Source organism: Tachypleus tridentatus, chromosome 1 (assembly GCF_004210375.1).
Source record: "Tachypleus tridentatus isolate NWPU-2018 chromosome 1, ASM421037v1, whole genome shotgun sequence".
Classification (NCBI taxonomy): Eukaryota; Metazoa; Arthropoda; class Merostomata; order Xiphosura; family Limulidae; genus Tachypleus; species Tachypleus tridentatus.
Genome location: NC_134825.1, coordinates 41,700,777 through 41,722,102, shown reverse-complemented (window position 1 = coordinate 41,722,102; position 21,326 = coordinate 41,700,777). Strand labels below are relative to the sequence as shown.

The 21,326-nt window shown below is 29.3% G+C and overlaps 1 protein-coding gene across 3 annotated transcripts in view; it reads left to right on the top strand.

Moving 5' to 3' along the window:
• The window catches only part of LOC143246908 (aldehyde dehydrogenase family 16 member A1-like), a 43,709-nt gene extending 22,923 nt beyond the window's left edge, over window positions 1-20,786 (top strand). Inside the window, exons 9-13 of one of the 3 annotated variants that reach the window (XR_013026232.1) lie at window positions 361-500; window positions 5,046-5,213; window positions 8,856-9,060; window positions 12,784-12,988; window positions 15,589-20,786. Coding sequence is in view for 1 of the 3 variants with exons in the window: in XM_076494171.1 (XP_076350286.1) it covers window positions 361-500; window positions 5,046-5,213; window positions 8,856-9,060; window positions 12,803-12,988; window positions 15,589-15,888 (999 nt within the window). In the remaining 2 variants the exon portion in view is untranslated. Of the gene's footprint in view, window positions 1-360; window positions 501-5,045; window positions 5,214-8,855; window positions 9,061-12,780; window positions 12,989-15,588 lie in introns of all 3 variants that reach the window. The other 2 variants (XR_013026231.1, XM_076494171.1) reach the window with 2 other exon arrangements.
• Window positions 20,787-21,326: the final 540 nt, after the last annotated feature.

The following is a 21,326-nucleotide window of genomic DNA, read 5'->3' as shown; positions in this document are numbered from 1 at the left end:
ACATATATTGTCTCATGATTGTGTGACAAAATGGTTCTGTGTGTATGCATTTAAACAGTTTTAGGCCATTCATGGTGGACCAATGTCATTTTCTAAAGGGGTATATGTGTATGCCAATAGAACAGTTGACAATTTTTTTATTTAGAACATAATGAAAAAAACTACTTGATTGACTTTATCTGCCTATGATGGATGAAGTTTATGTTTTGAGATAGTAAATTTTTTAAATTGTGAATTTGTTTATAGGAAGAATAAAACTTAATAACTCTGTTTCAAAGAATAATCATTCAAGTTTTTAGAAATTGTTTGATAAAGTTAATAATGTCTAATAGGAAGACTGATTACTTGTCTGTGTTTAAGGGATTAATGGAGTTCATGAAACCAAACTGGCAATTCAGTTTTAATAATGGAGGACAAGTTCACCAGAAATTTGGCCAGGCATCTATAAGTAAAGATTTACTACCATCATTTCAATCTGATGAAGCTACTGTTAAGATGGGGTAAGTTTGTTCACAGGCATATCTGATATTGCATGTGGGTTGTCTTGTTTTTACATTTAATATCCTTCACTACAAACATCTAAATAATGGTTTATAAACCTTAAAATAGACTTCATGGTGTTTTTGTTTTGCTTTATTTTAAAGAGAAATAATATAAGTGTTATTTTTCCATTCCTACTAGTACATATGGGTTTGTTTTATTCAATATGAAACTCTCCTTCTTAAGTAGATCTGGGCAATTAATGGTATTTGCTAATTAACTGAAAGTCTCATTGATTGTTTACATTGAGTTAATTAATTTGAACATCCCCTAACCTCCACACAAATTTATTCAAATTCAATTGATCAATTAGTACATGCTCTTACCCCTGCCTCCATACTTAAAAAACAAAAATAAAGAAAAAGAATGTGTGCTACTTTTGTAATTGCTTTCAACCATTTTGCCAAAAAACAGTTTCACAATTCACATATGAAAGAAACTGAAAATAACATTTACAGAAACTACAAAAAACAATTGTAAACCATTATATTTGCTCCAGTATTACATTGTAGCCTAATTCTTACTCTATACAGTTATATTAATCTTTCTTTTTTATTTGTTTTCAAAGCTTTGTTTCCTTAGTAAATGATCAAACAACTTGATGTGGCACCATAGCAAAGTTTAAACCAAGCACTGTACAAAAGACTAAGGGAAATGCTTGAAAATCAGTGGGTAATATATTCTCAAAGGCAAATAAGTTTTTTAATAGAAATAAAATATTTGTTGGGATAGGCAAATAAACAATTATCCAAATTAATACTGGCAGCACAAGCTTATTTTTTGTAATAATATGTTTAATCCTCACTGTCAAATCAGAGCAAGCCATTATCACACCTGTACATGGTAACTTTGCACATATATAAAACTGTTTGTACAAGATAATAATAGTACTTCCTTAATATTGTTTTTTCAAATTCATATAGTGTTTAAATGTCTTAAAACTTTTATAAAATTTAAACAATAAGGTTCAAATTTTTAAAAGTTTTTAAAGAATCTAGAACCCCAGTTTACAATAATGTTTGAGTCTTAAATGCTGTATCTATAACTACTCAAGTACTTTGTTACAAATCAAGATACGTGAATAATCATATACAGGTTAATAATCCTGTAAAATGTGATCACACTTGTACTACATTTGATGGGTATGTTTAAGGTGAGATTCCTCATCAAGCCACAAAAAATCATCTGGATCATTGATCATTCTAGACCTGAGAAAGAAGGATTTTCTTGGTTTTCAAAGGTGAAATTTGACATTATACAATATAAATTCATGCAATCTCAAACAGGAGTGGCAGAGAGAAAGTGTGCAATTTCTGTGATTGTTCATGCTTATTAAGCAAATAAGTGTTTCCTCAAATTAAAAACCTAGGAGTTTTTAATATACTTCAAGTAGTCTATAAGTTTAAAATTTAAAACTTGTATCACATTCACTTATTTGGTAAAAAAAACTTTTAATAACATAACTTTCCCTAAGGAAACATTAAGGAATGAATATGAATAAAACCAGGTCTGTACTTTATTGTGTTAACACTTAATGTATATGATGCACTTATACAACAAGGTATATAAATACTGCTATCAGAAGTTTGTTGTAAATATGTAAACTAAATTGTCAAATGTAATAAATAAAAAATTAAGAAAGAGACTGAAATGAAACTGAGTTCAGTATATGTTTAGATATGTATATGTATAATGCATTAAAACAAAAAAAAACTTAGATTAATATGTATCATCAAAAGAAAAGAATAAATCAAAAAACCAAACAAATTTGCTGCCATATGCATTGTACTACAAAGGTTATGCAGATATGAACTGTTGGCAAAATTAGTAAACAAAAATTAATTTTTCAGTTAATTAACACTTATGACATGCAGAGATGATTGTTATGAAAAGGAGATATGATTCACAGTAATAATCACAAGACTGAATTTTTTTAAAGCAGACTTCATTCATGAAACATGGGTATTTTGTGTTTATTGGGTACATTATTGGGTATTTTTTTCTGTGGTGCATGTTAATGATGTAGGTTTGCATGCTAGCAAGTGCTCTTATGGTTAGGATAATTACAATGTCCCAGAACAGGAAGATCAGTGATACCTTTGTCATGTTTTCAGTTAGTCTTAGGGTAACTTCTCTGATATAAATTAATTTATCTTATTGAATACATTAATCAATGCATTTTAACATTCTTGTTTGCTGTTCTCTAATTTAGAATGTGTAACTGAGACCATGTATTTGGAGTTGTAATAACATAAAAATATACAGTACTGTGCAAATGCATTTGTGACAAAGTCAAAAATTAGATTTCAGGCTACTTTCAAAGAATGATGGAAGGTAAATCACAGGTGAAATATCAGAATTTTGTTAATATCATATTTAGTAAAGCAGGAAATCAGTTGAAATACTTGAGTGCAGCAAACAGTTATTTCATATGTCTCCTTTTCGCTGTAACTGCAGACTCTCTTTCAGGCATTCTTGCAATGCATTTAATCAAACTGTCCTTTGGGATTTTACTTCAGATGTCTAACATACTCCCTTAAAATGCCTTTGGAAGTAACTTTTGGTTTGTCAAGTTTTTGATCTATCAGATCCCAGATTTGCTCAGTTGTGTCGATATTGGGGCTCTGTGTGAGCCACAGTGTCATTTGAATGAATTCAGTAACTTATTTTTTAGCTAAGTAATTTCTGTATAAGTTTAATGAGTGTTTTGGGTCATTTTGGTTTTGGTAGTAGAATTCTTTACCAATAACATGCAAACTGTTTACAGATCAGTATCTGATAGTACTTGTGCTGGTCTATTATTCCATCTATTTTGCAAATATCTCGTGTTGCCTCAGAAGAAAAACACTCCCAGTCCATTACGCTGAAGTAAGTATCTTTCATCTTTCTTATTCCAGATGTACAACGTTCTGTCTCGAAGACTTCACAAATGAAGATACTTAACATTAATACCATATAGTTTAGACGTTCTACCTCTTTCTTTCCTGTTTTTAAATTTACCCATCTCAGTTTCACAATCTAGGGTGTACTTGACTATGTTTGGGGAGCATTTCAAGCCTGCAGTAATTTGTTCGAGAATCAAATCAACATCACCTTATGGTTTCATGCAAAACTTAGTACATAGTGGTAAACTGTTTTTATTAAGGTTTATTTGTGGAGTGTTATTATATTAATTTCTTCTAGTGTATACCACTACCATATACTAGCTTCTTTCTATATAGTTAAGACACTGCATGAGGTATCACGACAGTTATTTTAGACCTTAAATTTGATCAGTGTGTTTATTCAAACAGAACCCTCCTAACATACCCTTAGTACAAGTATATGAGAATCATAAAGAATGATAAGTAGTTTCACCCTGGCTCATTTAATTGTCAACAAGGATCAGTGAAGCATTACCATAGTGTTGAAATTTATATTTTGTGCATGGAAGAATTAGTCTCATAAAATGGAAAGAATGACAAACTATTTTCTTGTCCTAACACTTTTACAAGTATTGTGTGTAACAAATATTATTACTGTATTGTTAATTCTATTGATTGTAGCTTTTGTAACTTCTAGACTTTTAAGTCATTTTTATGGTTTTGGTTGAACCCAAAAGATATTGTTGCCCTCGTGTGTCAGAAGTAAGTATATGAACATAAAATAATACAGTCTGGGGTTTGATTCTCCATGATAGACAAAGTTCAGATAACCCATTAAGTAGCTTTATACATCAACAAGTAAAGAAGATTAATGATGGTGTACTAAATTTGTGACAAAAATTGTATGTGTGTGTGTGTGAGTATTTTGTCAGTGAATAAGAGAACTGGAATATATTTACTTTTTTTTACTTTCGTCATTGTACCATAAATGAGTGTTTTTTCACCTGTAAAATAACGTGGCTTGCTTGTGATATTTTATAACTGTTATGTTGCCATAATTTATTTTATTCACATTTGCGTTCCATCTTTAATGAAATGTTGATATTATCTAGTTCTAAACTTCAAATTTTGGTTGTGTTTTTAAGCTTCTGTTGACAGAGAATGGAGTAAATTTTTAATTTGTTCTTATTACCACCATTTTTATCTAGTGGTTAGAGTCTGCAGACTGAAGTTGGTATACATGGTTCATGTACCCTTACTGCAAAAAAAATACACTGCACTTTGGCCATGAGTTTGTTGTGAGAGTAATAGTCAAGTTCTGATATTTATTCAGACAGCAGTAGCCCAAGAGCTGACTGGATACTGTTGACTAATTGTTTTCTGTGTAATCCATCTGTCAGTTCAAGATTAGGGACAGCTGTGTGCAGATTGCCCTCATGCATCTTTGCACACACAATTGAAACAATAGGTAAATTATTTAAGGGGGCATTTTAAGTTGTGCTGATAATTTTGTTACAGACAGATTATATTAACATTAAACTATTTCTAAAAGTTGCTCTTTATCTCTTAAGTATTTTAGGGTAACTTAGTTTCTTACAATATATGTGTGTGTGTATATATATATATGTTTTTCTCTTTCAGTGTTGATCATACATACAAACTCTATTATGGAGGAGCTCAGAAAAGACCAGATGGGAATTCATCACGAGCAGTGTATAATTCCAAAGGCAAAGTGATTGCCTATGTTCCAGATGCAGGAAAAAAGGATGTTAGAAATGCAGTAGAAGCAAGTCTTAATGGTCAACCAAAGTATGTAAGCATTGGATGCCCAAAATATTTAACATTTAGGTCTTTTTGTAGAAATTGTTTTTTTTAGGTCTTTTTGTAGAAATTGTTTTTTTATATCAAACAGAATTGTCAATTATGTGTAAGCCCACGTTTTATGACAACTGTGGCAATGAATCACTTGAAATCTATGTTTTCTCTTGGTTATAAATTTAATAGGAGTCAGCCTCAGAAAAATCTATTCACAAATTGTAAATTAGAACGTGTTAAAGATATGTGCGTAAAATGGTTTCTGAATTTTCATTGACTACTCTTTAGTGCCATAAGATGAATATAAAAATGAAACTTTAGGCTATTGATGATTAAATTAGAGGATATTTTATGTTAAAATAGTTTCCTAGGAGGTGGAAAAAAAAATCCAGAAAAGGAGACAGCTCAAGAATGAATATTCAGTTTTCACACTAGGGAAATTTGACAATATTTTTTAAATATTTTCTCATACAATTAAGAACTTAAAATTTATTTAATATTAAAATTTGATTTACTATCTAGGGTTTGATGTCAAGCTTGATTGTATATTGTGATAATTAAGTAGTTTAATTAAATTTTGAATGCAACTCACTCAAACTTTGTGAAATGCACAGTTTGACCTGTCTGTATACTAAGGGTATATCATGCATGCACCTAACTAATGTGCAGTTAATCACATAGGTACATTCCATTTTCCAATATTTCATTCTGTTACTGTTTTCATACAATAACTTCTTCTGGGCTTATAAGTTTACTTTAAATCCTTTAACCCTCTCTGCATGTGTCAAAAATCAATTCATTTGTTGACATGCATTCAGTATTTTATTGAACTACTATTTTATGAATATATGTAAATTAGTTTGATATCAAACTGTAGATTATAATTCGAATTTTAGTACTATACATTAGTTAATTTCTTAATTTAAAAGTAACTATTAAAAAACACCTAAACACTGATGTTTTCATGTCACATGGTAAATTGAATACAGTATTGGTTCAGATTAGATGTTTGTGATGTTAAAATACAATGTGTACAGTTTGATACTAATTAGGCACTTAAATTACCAATATTAACGAAGTGGAATTTAAAATAACAACCTCCTACCTTTTCTGTTTGCTGAGACTTTGTTCACATATGGAACCAAACACAGTAGCCCTGCTCATCTCTTTACATTTTTGTAAACACTCCCTTGTACACACTTACTTTTGTCTATGACATCTGAATAATGTATTGAAAGTTCATAATGCCCCCTAGTAGCCTTCTCAGCCATTTTCTAATATTATGACATCATATTATTGTTTCTATACAAAACTTCAAGCTGGTCAGTTGAGTATTTAGTCTGCTTGAATTTTCATAATTATTTAGACCAAAATATAACTTAGTTACCAAACTTGATAAGTTATAGTGGAATTCTGTAGTATCAATATAGTAATTTATGTTTTTTTTAATTATTTGAAATGTAAGAATAATACTTTAAAAAGTTTGTTTCACATCTTCCAGGTGTGAAATTTTATAAGGCTGATCAATCTACAACAAGCAACAAATAACTACATAGATTGTAACTAGAAAAGATAATTGTTTGCCTAACCTTGTTATTTACTGTTGTGTATTTTAATAAGTTAATAGTAATATTCTATATACATGTTGATGTATAATAATTAAAATGTGATTTTAGTTTACAAAACACTAATTCACTTAAACACAGCCACGACAGGTTACTTTGTAAAGACTAAAGGACAGTTTTATATTATGGAATATGGTAACACAAGTGCATGTGTCCATGTAATTGTAATTTCTGCATGGTTAAAAGGCCAATATAGTAAATATATATAAATGTGTTAAGCTATGCGAATTAAGCTATTTAGTCTAAACATTTGTTTTCATGTTATAATCTGTAGCCATTCCAGAACAAAAAAAGGCATAATTTATATTTATTTCCTAATTCTATAAGGTGATTATGAGATAGATCAATTTGGCCAAACCCATACAAAGATTCATTAGTGAAATACTAGATGAAATATGAAAATTTTTCTTAAGAAATGTATGATAACTATTTGGACATTATAAACATTTCTTATGTGAAATTTGAGAATTTTGTGATGCATAAAAGTACTTTTAAAATGAAAATTACTTTTCACTGGATAGGCAACATGTGAAAAGAGAAAAGTCATGAGAAAAATATTGTTTAGTAAACCTTAAGATTTAAAAAAAAATTGACTTTTTGCATGTTGAAGCACTGTAATGTTTAGTGATAATCTGCTAAATTGTGTGAATGTGGGTTTACTGATTTAAAAGTTATAGCATGAAAACTATAACAAGCACAAAATGGTTATGAGAATAGTCCCAGGAAGTGAGCTCCTACTGAAGAGTAAGAATAATAACTACTAAAATAGGTATAAAATTATGAAAATACTGGTTTACAATATACAAACATGTGAATTTAATTATGTACCAAAGCATTCAGTAATGTGAAACTAGATTGTCATTCACATTAAAGTATTAAACCCTGTATATGGATTTTATATTATTCAGATATTTCAAAAACTCAACATTAACATGATCTATGACAAAGATAGTAAATGTTCATCAGCCTATTTTCTAGAGTAAAATGGCTTTCAGCCTTTTTGTAATAAAACCTTTGTTAGTTTAGCTTACTAACTTGTCATTACTGTAGTATTTGTTTTGCCTTAAATCTTAAAGTATGTGTTATGCATTTTGTTTTAATATTATTGAAGTACAGTAATCTTGCAAGTCAGTTAAACTTCATAAGTATTTCAGTAGTAGAAGTAAAAGTAATATTACTAAATGTAGTAAAACAATAGAAAGGATATACTTCACTAGACTTAAAAGCAAGTCAGAAAAATCTGAAATATTTATTGCCATGAAACTTAAGTTACTTGTATTACTCAGATAAGGAATGAGCATTCTGTATTTCACAACACAGATCAATGGTGAACTCTTGAATTATCTAGAAAAGACAAATCAGTAATTAATCACTCATCAATGCACCAAAGTTTATCTTGACAGAAGCAAACAAAATATTTAATTGGAACTGAGTTTTTTTTATGTTTTATTACTTTTAAAAACTATTTCATTGAACCTCAGTACAGAATGTTATATAGCGTGTTATTTAATTCACATAGAGTGAGCTTCCTTACATGTGATTGATCTGTGTAAATCTTGGAGTAAATTATTTAATAGTTTGTGTCTTTTCCTGGAACTTGTGCTCTAGCTATCCCACTACCCGATAGCCTAACTTCTGTTATAGAATATTTAGACTTTTTTCACCAAAATTATAGATGTTCATACATATTTTGTAGTTTTATCTTTAAAATATGTAACAATCATGCAACCTCAGGATAGCAAAAGCAGTTCCATTTATTTGATGTTCTACCTATTTTGATTTGTCTTTTCACAAGGGTTGTTTACCAATCAAACCTGATATTCATATTTTGTTATTTTCAGATTTGATTCATAATTTTTCAAATATTACAGCTGTTTCAAACTAAACATAAGCAGAAGCTAGTAAAATCTTAATAGTTTATATGGAATATAGTAAGCATAGTAGTCAGTAATAGATTATTACTAAAGGCTTTGAAAATAAAATTTAAAGATTTTAAAACCTTTTTGACAAGCTGGGAGAAACGTTCAGGCCACAGTCGAGCACAGATACTGTATTACATTGCTGAGAACATGGAACAAAGAAAAAATGCTTTTGTGGCTCAATTAGAAGAGATGTCAGGGAAAACTAAAGAAGAATGCCTCCAAGAAGTGGATCAGTGTGTTTCAAGTTTATTTACTTTTGCTTCATGCTGTGACAAGTTTGGGGGAACTGCCAAGGTAGTAATCTGGTTTAACTTTCCTTGGTTATGGTTTATAGGAAGTGTAGAACAATTTTGTTCTCTGAATAATGATGTTAAACTTGAGAAAAAGTAAACTAGAATGTGTGATCTGTTTGAAGTAATTGTACAGTAAATATCTGATGATCATATTGTAATGTGTGATAAGTTAGAGTCTGATGATCATATTGTAATGCGTGATAAGTTAGAGTCTGATGATCATATTGTAATGCGTGATAAGTTAGACTCTGATGATCATATTGTAATGCGTGATAAGTTAGAATTTATTAAGTTATCTGTTTGTTATCTAGGATAAAAGTGAACTAAAGATGTGAAAAGTTGTAAGAAATTCCCTATGTGTATATAACATAACTGTATCTTATCAAAACTTACAGTACTTAGATACTGATTATAATATTAAGGATATTTGTTTTATAAATTAGTAAGCTTAACAAGTTGAAAAACTTACATAATTACAAAATAATGAAACACATGTATGTATGGTCTTTACTATCAGCTTTTTTAGTTTTAAACTAGACTCATTAATGTTGTTATGGTGTGCTGGTTGTTCATTTAAATGAGAATGAGATTTTTTTCTTATCCTGTAACTGCTATAAAGAGGGAAAGTGGTGCATTACAAGTTGAACTAACTGGCCATAATGAAATTATGGATTTGTATTCTTTAGATAGTCTTGTATAATTTGTATGTAGTTTTCTTTATGTTATGAAGCAGTGTCTGTGAAAGGTTACTTTTATCCATAAACTTACTTAGTTTTTCTGTGATGATGAGAAAAGAGAAAATAATAAGTTAGTTTTTCCTAATCTTGAATTTATTTATATTGGATTCATGGTTTTACCTGTGTTTATATGAAAATAATCTAATATTTTTCTGAGTATACAAGATGGTTTTCTTGGTTACAAATCCTTTAATCTTTTTCTTTCTAATCACTAATTTTTAATTTTCTAATTTGTATTTATTTCATGTTTGGATTTTTGTAGGTCAGTAAATTAATGCTTAAAACCATTAAACAAATACATGCAGTTAAACATTCATTATTTTTATTATACTTTTACATGAAAAGTTTAATAAAACATAGGTGTACTGTCAATACAGTGTTGTAATTGTAAAACGTGGTGTTAGATGTAGCAGTTTGAAGTCAGTAAATAGCACTATATATGTTACAAAATATATTTGTTAAACTTGCTTTAGGATACACAGTGCAGACAAAAAATTATTTTTCTATCACTTGTACCTTAGTGAGAAAGCTGCATCCATTGCAAAGATTTTATTGCCAAATTCTATAGTATTTGAGCAGTATGTGTGGGCAGGCAGTGATCCTGTGTGATGTTGAGTGAAACCAGCATAAGACTGGATTACAACATGCTGTGAAGTAGTGTGCATCTATATGTTGAGTGAAACTACTGTTAGCTTGGCTTACAACATGCTGTGAAGTAGTGGTGCACCTATATATTTATCAAAACCTCTGTATAACTGGCTTACAACATTCTATGAAGTAGCAGTGCAACTATATATTTATTAAAACTACTGTAAAACTGCCTTGCAATATGTTGTAAAGTAGTGGTGCAACTATATGTTGAGTGAAACCAGTGTAAGACTGGCTTACAACATGTTATCTGAAAAGTAGTTTCTATATTTACGAGAAAAATTGTCTATGTTGATAAGACAAGTTTTGGAACTTCACTTAAATTAGTAGTATATATTTGATAGGAAACCCTTTTAATTTACTGGTAATCCAGTAAATGAATTAAAACATTCACTTGTCACTTAGAGATGTAAATGTTGTTTTTGGATGAAAATAGAACAACATTGTTTGTGTACACATTTGATGATCACTCATTGTGATCATTTATAAGAACTAAATATTGTTCTCTGGCAGGCTAGCAGTAAGTTTAAAGACCTACAAGTGTAAAATATGGAGTTTGATCCCTAATAGTGAACAGAACACATGGCAACAACTAACAGTTTAACAGTCACTCTTGTAAATGGGTTAACAGTTAGTCTCTGTAATGTAAAACTATTAATTAACTAAACATTTTTTGTAAGTTTAATAGTAAATAAACAGAATTGAGTAACACTAACTTTGGGATGGAGGAGGATGTCAAGCTACACCAGTCCTTGATTTTAAACATTAAAAATTATATTTGTTCTACCAAAACACTTACTTGTATTGTGCATATTACATATTCTGTACCTTCTATTCAAACAATACAACTGTTAAATGTCTAAGTATTTGCATCTCCATAATTTTCTGCTCCAATGCCAGGAATATGCTACTTTTAAAACTGTGGTATATGTTTGTGCATTATTTTTTAAGCAACAACTCTTGGTTAAGTAACAGGCATTATAGAAATAATAAAAGTATACAGATATTCTATGTGAGTGATATTTAATACAATACAGTTGTTTTCAATCACTTTCTGTTAGCAAGAAGGTAGAATAAGCTTGAGTACTGTCATTCACATGTTTAGGAATTCCTAGCTGTCAAACAAATCTTCAATTATAGCTTTTATTTCTGAAGAAGTGAATGTTTTTTTCTGAGAATGAGGTCTTTTCTAGTACTTTGAACTTCATATAATAATTTCAAGTAATTTAACTTCACAAATGTTCATCTTTTTAGAGCAACCATGAGCTTTAACACTCCTACGAAAAGTGGGGCCTAATAGGCCCCAGAGTAACTATTAGGCCCCACTTTTCGTAGGAGTGTTAAAGATTTCAAATACAATGTCATCCAATATTTTGATTTTCAGGTAATTATAAAGGTGAATATTTAAATAATGTAACAGTCAACACCAGAAAAAATATAATACATTATGGTCATTTGAAATGTAGTGTGTAACAGGTTATTTGAATATACTGAACATATCTTGAGATACTTGATGCCCCATGACTCTTGCATATTTGCTTGTAAGCTTCCCTTGTCTTTATGTTAAAAATATATAAATATATTTTGCATTATGTATTTTAATATGTTTGATATATATATATCACCAAAAATGCCAATAAGACTTGCCTGGGCATACAAATAACAAAACACTAGAATATCAGACCATTCTATGTTTTTCTATTTTATTAATTTCATTAACTAGTTTCATAAATTTATAGGACTCTCTTCAAGATATAATTTCACTGGGAATCTATAACAAAACCATACAAAAACTATTTTTCAACTAAATATAAATAATCTAAATTAACTACTTATATTTTCCACATAATACACTCCATATAAACTGAGTGTATCAAAAATGCTAAAAAAAATTAAAAATTTATCAAATACACATTTCTTTTTAAAGTAAAATCTTGTTTCAATAGTACTTTCTCTTTATATCAAATACATATTGATATTTTATTTTCAGATTAAACATTTTCTTGTTAAGCACAAAACTGCACAGTGGGCTATGTGTACTGTGCCCAACATGGGTATTGAAACCTGGTTTCTAACATTTTAAGACTTATTGCTGCAAAACATTAATTTAAGGTTTTAATGTTTTTAAGAAATGGTTTCCTTTATTTATTAAGATAAAATGTATTAATTTTACTTACTATAATTTTTGTTAACAAAGTAAATTTTAAAGATACTGCAGGTAATGATTGGTGTAGAACATCTTTAATAGTAGTTTCTAAAATAATGAGCTTTTGTGTAAGTGAAAAGTTGTTATGTGATAGCAAATAATATAAATTTGATTTACATTCCTTTCTAAGAAGGAAACAATCCTTTTCTTAGGAAACTCAGCTATATGGAATGGTAATAACATCAGAAGAAGCAGTGGGTATCATTGGTATAATCTGTCCTGAAGAGTGCCCTCTACTGGCATTTGTGACTCTTGTTGCTTCTGCAGTTGCTCGAGGAAACTCTGTTATTGTTGTTCCAAGTGAAAAACAACCATTGGCAGCCCTTGATATGTATCAGGTCAGTTGTTCATTGAGTAACATGCCATATTAACAAACTATGGATCATGGTAACATTTAATATGTATTGGGTGGGTTATTCTTTACTGAGTAATGTGCCATATTAACAGACCTTTTGGTAGCACTTAATATGTACTGAGTGGTGGTTGTTTGTTGAGTGATGTGCCATATTAACAGATTATATTTAGTAGCATTTAACACATATCAGGTTAGTTATTCTTCACTGAATAATGTATGAATAAAATGTTTCATAACATTTAATATACAGGGTAGTCCGTAAGTCCCTACCCATCCATATATCTTTATGTATCCAGTGTATCTGTGTGCTGTCTCTCATTCTCGCTGCATAATATTATGCAACTCCATGTTCTGTGAGACATTTTCCTCAACATGGGCTTACATCGGCCATATTTCTCTGAAAAAAAGAAAAAATTTATAATACATGTGTAACTGAATATAACATGATAACATATGGATGGGTAGGGACTTATTAACAAACTATGTTTGATAGTACTTAATACATAATAAGTATTGACCAAGTACAAACAATGATGTCCCCAGATGTTATATTTATTACACAAATATTTGATAGGTATTACTGTTTAATACATATTTTCGTATTAAGTTGATAGTGATGATATGGGTGCAAACTGTAGCAGATTTACTAACTGAAAACTTTGAGAGGAAAGTGTTCCTGTATACATTATAAGCTTTAAGACTTATTGCTGCAAAACTTTAATTTAAGGTTTTAATGTTTTTAAGAAATGGTTTCCTTTATTTATTAAGATAAAATGTATTAATTTTACTTACTGTAATTTATGTTAACAAAGTAACAAAATGTTACCCCAAAATTTTAGACATAGTGAATTTTTCTTCCTTATTCACTTAATTCATGATTCATATTCTTTTTGTGTATGTATTGCAGTTAAAAATAGATGTGAAAAAAGCATGAGAAATGTGGCATATTGAATACACCATCTAACTTAGTATTTTCAAGATGATTAATATTTAAGAATTACTAATATGTATATTCAAGGCTTTCATTTGTTTTAAGCAGCTTTTATTTAAATGATTTTTAAATAGCAATTTATGATAAGTACTTTTATGTCAGATATTTATTGGGATGATGATTTTATCAAAAATGTCTTATCTTTCAAAAAAGTATTTTCTTTGTTCTGTTACTCAATTTAAGCTTGTGTTAAAGATTTTTAAAATATTTAAGAAAATCACTGTTTCATAATGGGTTTAATTTATTTTACTGAGTATATATTTATTATTGAGTTAAGTAATGCCATATTTTAAAAGTATTCCAAGAAATGTTTGAAAGTTAACCTGTTGAGTTCTTAGATAAAATAATGACAAATATGTGTATCCTTTTGTCTTGTTTGAAGTGAACTATAAGAAATAACTACTTTTTTTAAAATCAAATGTGTAGAAGTAAGTTGCTGTACTTAAAGCATCTTTCAAAGAAAGTAGTCCATTTAAATCATGCTTGAAACATTTTCTGTCTAGAAGTCCAGAAAATATTTGGAGGTACATGTAATAAAAGTTTGTAAACTTGTATTTCATGTACATTTGTAAGAATGATGCAGAAAATAAAAATATTCATTTTTTATTTTATAGTTTTGAGAAATTAATATAAAATGGTTCCCTAAAGATATAAAATAAAATATTTAATGGAATCTTGCATAATAAACACTTTGAATTTAAATTTCTGACTCAGTCTATATGTATTTGTGTGTAGTAAATGAAATCAGACTTAACTACTGTGTCATCTAAAACAGTATTTGTTATTTTCAAATTATTTATGTTGAATTTGATATGAGAAACCTTATCAATGTTTTTAGAAAAAATAGTTTCAAAATATGAATGTAACATTTAGAATCCTGTAAGGTGGTAACTGCAAGTTAAACATACAGTGTAATTAATAATTTATTTTACCTTTTAAAGGTTTATGCTTTATTTGGTTAAAATTCTAGTGGTATGAATCTGAGTAAGGTTTGAACTATTCAAACAGGTGTAAGCTGTCAGAATTACTAAAAAAATATGTATAAGGTTAACTTGTACAAATATTCTAGTGGACACAATGTACAAAGAAAGTGAAGAAAATTTTTTCCTAAGATAGTGTTAAATACATGTGAAGTTTGGAATTTCTCAGTTTTTCATATTTTTAGAAACATCAGGATGTAAAGCAATATGCTAAGTAAAGGAGCTATGAGCACTTTGTTATCACAAAACATCTTGTAAGATACATTAAAGTTAATTAACATGTACTGAAACAGCATATTTATTTGATATGTATTATTCAAATGTTGTGAATCTTGATTGTTTCAGATTACTCAGTGGCTAAATATACTTTTTGTAAAAGAAATGCACTCAAGATTGCAAGAATAATCAATAAAAGCTGCACATTTTATCAGACATTATCCATATATTAATGAAGTGTACTGAAAACAGTTTCTTTACTATAGAATATAAACATGGTTATTGTTATATTTCTTAGCTCATGATATGTCATAAACAACAACTTTGACCAGATTTATTACCTCCTAGGATTTTCCAAAGCTTTCCTTACATTAATTTCTAAATTTTTTATTGAAGGTTTTTGATACATCAGATGTTCCACCAGGTGTTATAAATATCCTTACTGGCTCTCAAGATCATCTAGCACGATGCTTAGCTGAGCACCAAGACATTCAATCAATATGGTATCATGGCTGTTCTCCAGATGGAGCTGCAGTAGTAGAGCATGCTTCTTCACAAAACTTCAAACGCACTTGGGTCAGTTCCATAGACGTACAGATGTGGTACAAACCCAGTGAAATCTGTGTGAAATTGATGAAAGAGGCTAGCCATAATAAAACACTTTGGATACCAATGGGAGAAATTTTTGCCAATTAAAATTTTAGGTTTGTGTAGTACCAAGCAGTTATGTTTTTAATGACAGTGTATCTGAAATGTTAAAATTATAACTTCCATATTTTTGTTCCTGAACATGATAATTTGCAGCCAAACCCCTCCATGTTTTGTACATGTTCATTTAAATGTTGCATGTCAACACTTTAAATGTATCTATATAGAACCAACCTTTCAGTGATAATCAAATTACATTAAAACTTAGATACAAAAACAAATTAATAATGAGATGTAAGATATAAATAACAGTATTAGTAACAAAGTGTGACATATCTGTACAAATTGGTATAACACCTGTTATTAAGCATATGATATTGTTGAACTCAGACTTATAATTTTACACTAACGCGGTGTGAAGAAGAAATTATGTGTTTTATCAGCTGTTCACAAATATATAAGGTCAAGAAATAATTTTAAAGATTATAAGTATACTTGTTTTATAAATGTTAGAGTTATTGTAAAATGGTCACCTCTAGACTATGCATGTTGTAGGATCTAAGATCTATACTTAGACCAGTGAAATAGTGTACACGCAAGGGTAATCATTCATGCTCAGACTGGTAGGATAGTGTACAGGTAAGGCTTAGACATAAACCTGTTGATGATATAAGTTGTAGTTTTGAGTATTTAAACTTTCAATTTGAAGAGCACATTGTGCATACATAAGACTAAATGACCAGGACAAAGACTATCCCTAATTTTGAACTGTTTACTTGAGGAAGTGAAGCTAGTCTGTAGCACCCCCACCACAAGGTCTTTCTAGCCATTGTAATCATATAATGGGATTGTTTGTTACTCTTATAATGTGTGTTCACGGCTAAACATGTGGATGTTCAGTTGATTGAGGCTTAAAACTTGGACTTTCCATTCTAAAGTGTGAGACCCAGCATGGCCAGGTGGTTAGAATGCTTGACTCACAATCTGAAGGTTGCAGCTTTGAATCTCTGTCCCATTAAATATGCTTATCCTCTCAGCTGTGTGAAGTGTTATAAGGTGATGGCCAATTACATGATTGATTGATAAAATATAGCCCAAGAGTTGATGGTGGATGATGATGACTAGCTGCCTTCCTTCTAGTCTTTCACTGCTAAATTAAAGACAGCTAGCACAGATAGCCCTTGTTTAGCTTTGTACAAAATTCAAAACAAACAAGCAAATCTGAAGTGTAACCCACTAGCCAACAAGCAATGCCTATCCTAGTAGAATGTTGTAAATGCAGGGCTTGTATATATGCATATTATAACATCTAGTATTAATTGTAGAATATTGTAGAGAAAGTTTTAAATTATACTAGTATCTGCATATATGTGTTAAACATAAGGTCAGATGTAAAGGAAGTCAAGGGCCTATTTTAGATCTAATGGTACTTGTAAGATGTATGAGCAAGGCTTAGATGTACTGCATGTTCTAAGAAATGTTATTAAACATTGAATATTGTATAGAAAGTTTTATAATGTAATGGTAATAGAGGATGTAGTGTTACATATAGTGTTATATGTAAAGCTAGTAAAGGGTATAATTTTGACTTAACATTGTTTTACATGTTGGTTTTGGAAATACAGCACTTCTCTAGATACATAAGAGTAGTAAATTTTTGTTAGACAGTGAATTTTAGATTATATTCATTAAATAGGCAAAATAAAGTTGCATTAAAAATTTCTGGCAGAAGTTTGTGAATATTTCTGTATTGGCATTATTTACTGAGCATGTTATAAATTATGAAAGTATTTGATATTTATCAATAAACCATATGTATTGAAAGTTACTAAAGGTATAAATTTTGTATTGTTATGTTAAGGGTAAATTACAGTACACAGACCTTGAACAATACATTTTATGGAGATAAGACTGATACTGTATTAATATTGCAAGGAATAAGTGCTTTACAAATTAAACCATCTTACTTCATTGTGACATGGCTTACATTTATAATTCAATCATGAATAATGTTAGAGAAAAGAAAGAATATTTTGTCCTTTTTCTCTTTGCTTCATGCAGTTTTTTTTTTCCCCTATGATGAATTAATTATTTTAAGATCATTAAACAGTACCATGATTGGTTGTATTTTATTGAAGTTTCAGTGACATTCCCATTTTTTGGAAAAAGATGTTTGCACTAAATATGCAACTTCATTGACAGAGGGCACAATGACTAGATAATTGAACAGTGTGTGTTGATTTGGTAGTGTTTAATGTAATACTAACCCCACCTACTGGACATTAAGACCACAAACGTAATTTGTGTTTACAGACTTTGATGTTATTGATATAAAGCATTCTCCTTTTTTTTTTTTAAATAAACGTTTGAATCTCTTACTTTTATTGTGAAATACAAAATATAAGAATTTTTTATTCATCACTTTTATATTACTTGAAATTTAAATATGGTGTTACAAAACGGTTGACATACTTTTACTTTGGCTCAAAATGATCTAATACATAACAGTTAGTTTCAAGTTATTGCAAGTAATATTTGATAACCCAAAATGTTGTAATTTACAAAAATTATTAGTTTTATTTATATTGGACTCTCATTTTCGATGTACCAGTTACAAATTAATATTACCAACTCTGTAGTTTAAAAACTTTTGTGATTTGTCAGCAGATGTACAGAGTACCTGTATAGTCTGTTGATTATATAAGACATATGTTACTGATGTTCAAAGCATACAACAAAGAGATTTCTAGCTTTTCAATCTTAAAAATCTTGATAATTTGAAATGTTGTTAAGTGTTATGACAGGTTTGTGTGTCACATCGCACTACTGCTATGTCAATCAGTTTTGTAATCATGTGCCACTTATCAGAGTAATATACACTTTTCAGCTGCTGTCACCACTCATCCATCCATTCTCTTTTATTTGGTTTATTGTTGATACATCATAAAAAAATTTTTGAGGAAAATATTCTCTGGAATTAGCTTGTACAAACTGTTTAGTGATTATAACTTCTCAACATTATCAAAAACTTGTACTGAGAAAACAGATATCAACAAAAACTTACAAGTTAAGGTTTTAGGAAAAACTTAAATTCAGTGAGTATTGTGAAGGTTTTTTATTATATATACTATATGTTTTTTTAGGATGACTGAAAGTATGTTGTTAAGATAGATATGACATGTATATTAGGTTAAATAACACAGTTTTTGAGCTTTGATATTTGATAGGCTTCTTACACTATACTGTTTGACATGAAAAGCTTGGATTACAGATCATTGGTCGAGGAATCCTTTTTGTTTTATTTGCATCCTATTTTTTTTCTGTTTTCACTAAAGAGGGTAAACAAAGTACTGTTGGTATGAAGTTCTTATTTTTATATATAATTACTTTATGTTACTAATTAGTGTTCATAGTAAATGGAAACTACATGTTTATGTTTATGAAAAACCTGCACACACACACTTTAAATGCTTCCACATTTTTGACATGCCATAATGAAGTAACAGAGTACATTTTTTGAAATTCAAGTTCCTGGGAGCCATGCTTTAATAAGCCTGCTATCTGTATCTGTTTCTCAAGTAATTTAAGATGATCTTCAGAGACTTTTTTTTTTTTTCAAATGTGAATAACAGTGGTTTCACCAGGTTTATGTTTAATCTTCCATTTAAAGTATTTGAAATTTAGGGCAGTTAGGGCATTTTGCATACATGTAGCAGAAAAAGATTAGGATTTTTACTGAGACTTCAAAGTAAAGTATTGTTGACAAGCTTAAAATGTGTTGTTTACTTGTGTGAGAATAAAGAGTAGCAATCACATAGTCGAAGGTGAAACTCTTTACAGTGAAACAGTGAAGGGTATAGTATATATATATAAAACAAGGAACCAAGTCAATTCTGTGGATTGTTTTTGAAATGTTATTTCACTGTTTGTGTAAATGTGGATGTTATTTTTATTGCATGCCACATTCTGGAATCTTTGTAGATGTTTGTATCAGTTTTTTTTGTAGTAAAGATATACGTAATATGAATGAAAAGAAAGATTAGCAGCAGCAGAAGTACAATTATTCTGGTAATATAATACTCAACTTCATTGAATGTTTACCATAAATAACATTATTCTGCAAAAACAAAGTGTCAGAGTGCTCTTTCTAAAACATATATAAAGATTTGTATATGATGTTAACTAATAGTTTGTTTTGTTTACATATGTTTTACATAAAGTACCATTCTTGGTTTAATATGTATGAGAGTTAATGGATTTGTGTTCATGGGACCAGTTTTATTTTAATTTTAATATGATCAAAGGTAGTGTGTCAACTGTTCAAATTACTAATAAATGGGTTTTATTTAATTGTAAATTTTAGGTTCCAGCCAGTGATATATCTGAGAGAGCATGAAAAGATGAGTCATTTTTTCTTTTGCTCTGTATCAGTGCTAGTGTTAAAATCAACTTCAGAAGTTAATAATTAGATAAATAAGATAAAGCATTACCTTTTCTTTATGAGCAGAAATAACTACCTTTGCTGATTTCAAACACAAATGGAAGTAATTCCTTGAAGTTACAAAAAAAATTTTTCATCAAACAATGTATTTGTTATTGGTTAGTGTGTCATTAAGTAACATGTTTTCAGTTGTTATCATATAGTGTTATTAAACTCAAACAAACAAACAAACACATGAAAAATGTGTTTGAACAAAAACAAACTAAAGATCCTTGACTTGGTGTCACATTTATTTTTACTTCATGCAGTTCAATGTGCTATAAGAATTATTACTCTGTTTGTATCAGTTTTGTTTTTATGACTTTTTTGCCTTTTTCTTTTATACCTGTTGTTTTACTAATATAATTTCATACATTATTGTTTTTGAGAAGTAGGCATATTACAAAAATTATAAATTGATATTAAATTTGTGCTAATAAAATGGTACATTTATTACAGTTAAATAGTTTTGAAAACATTTTTGTATTGTGTTTTACCAGAAGAACATAAGTGTAATCTTGTATTTCAAAACTTTAAGTAACTTCAATAACAGTATGTAACAAAATTTTACTTGTTTCTGAGCAGAAAGTGTTATTTTCCAATTCCTTATGCCTAAAGTAAATGGAAAAGATCTATTTTTTCTTCAAACTTTGCTTTTGTGACCTGGGAGCGTATAACGAAAGCATGATGGGATACTATATTTGGGGGCGGATACATGAAAGTGATTTACATTACAGTCGCAAATCTCGAAAAACTACTCACTTCTGAACATTTTTGTATAACTTTAGTATAAATACATGTAAATCTTGATTCATATGTTTTATTCAGACCTTATGTGAATGAAAATGTGCAAATTTGTCCGTTTTTACATAGAAAATAGGTTAATTTATAAATTTCATTATCCAAGTCACAACAGCAAAGTTTGAAGGGAATAATGGTCATTTTCTGTACCTTTACAACATGAGTAATTAAGAAATAACACATACTATCTATGAACATAATTTGT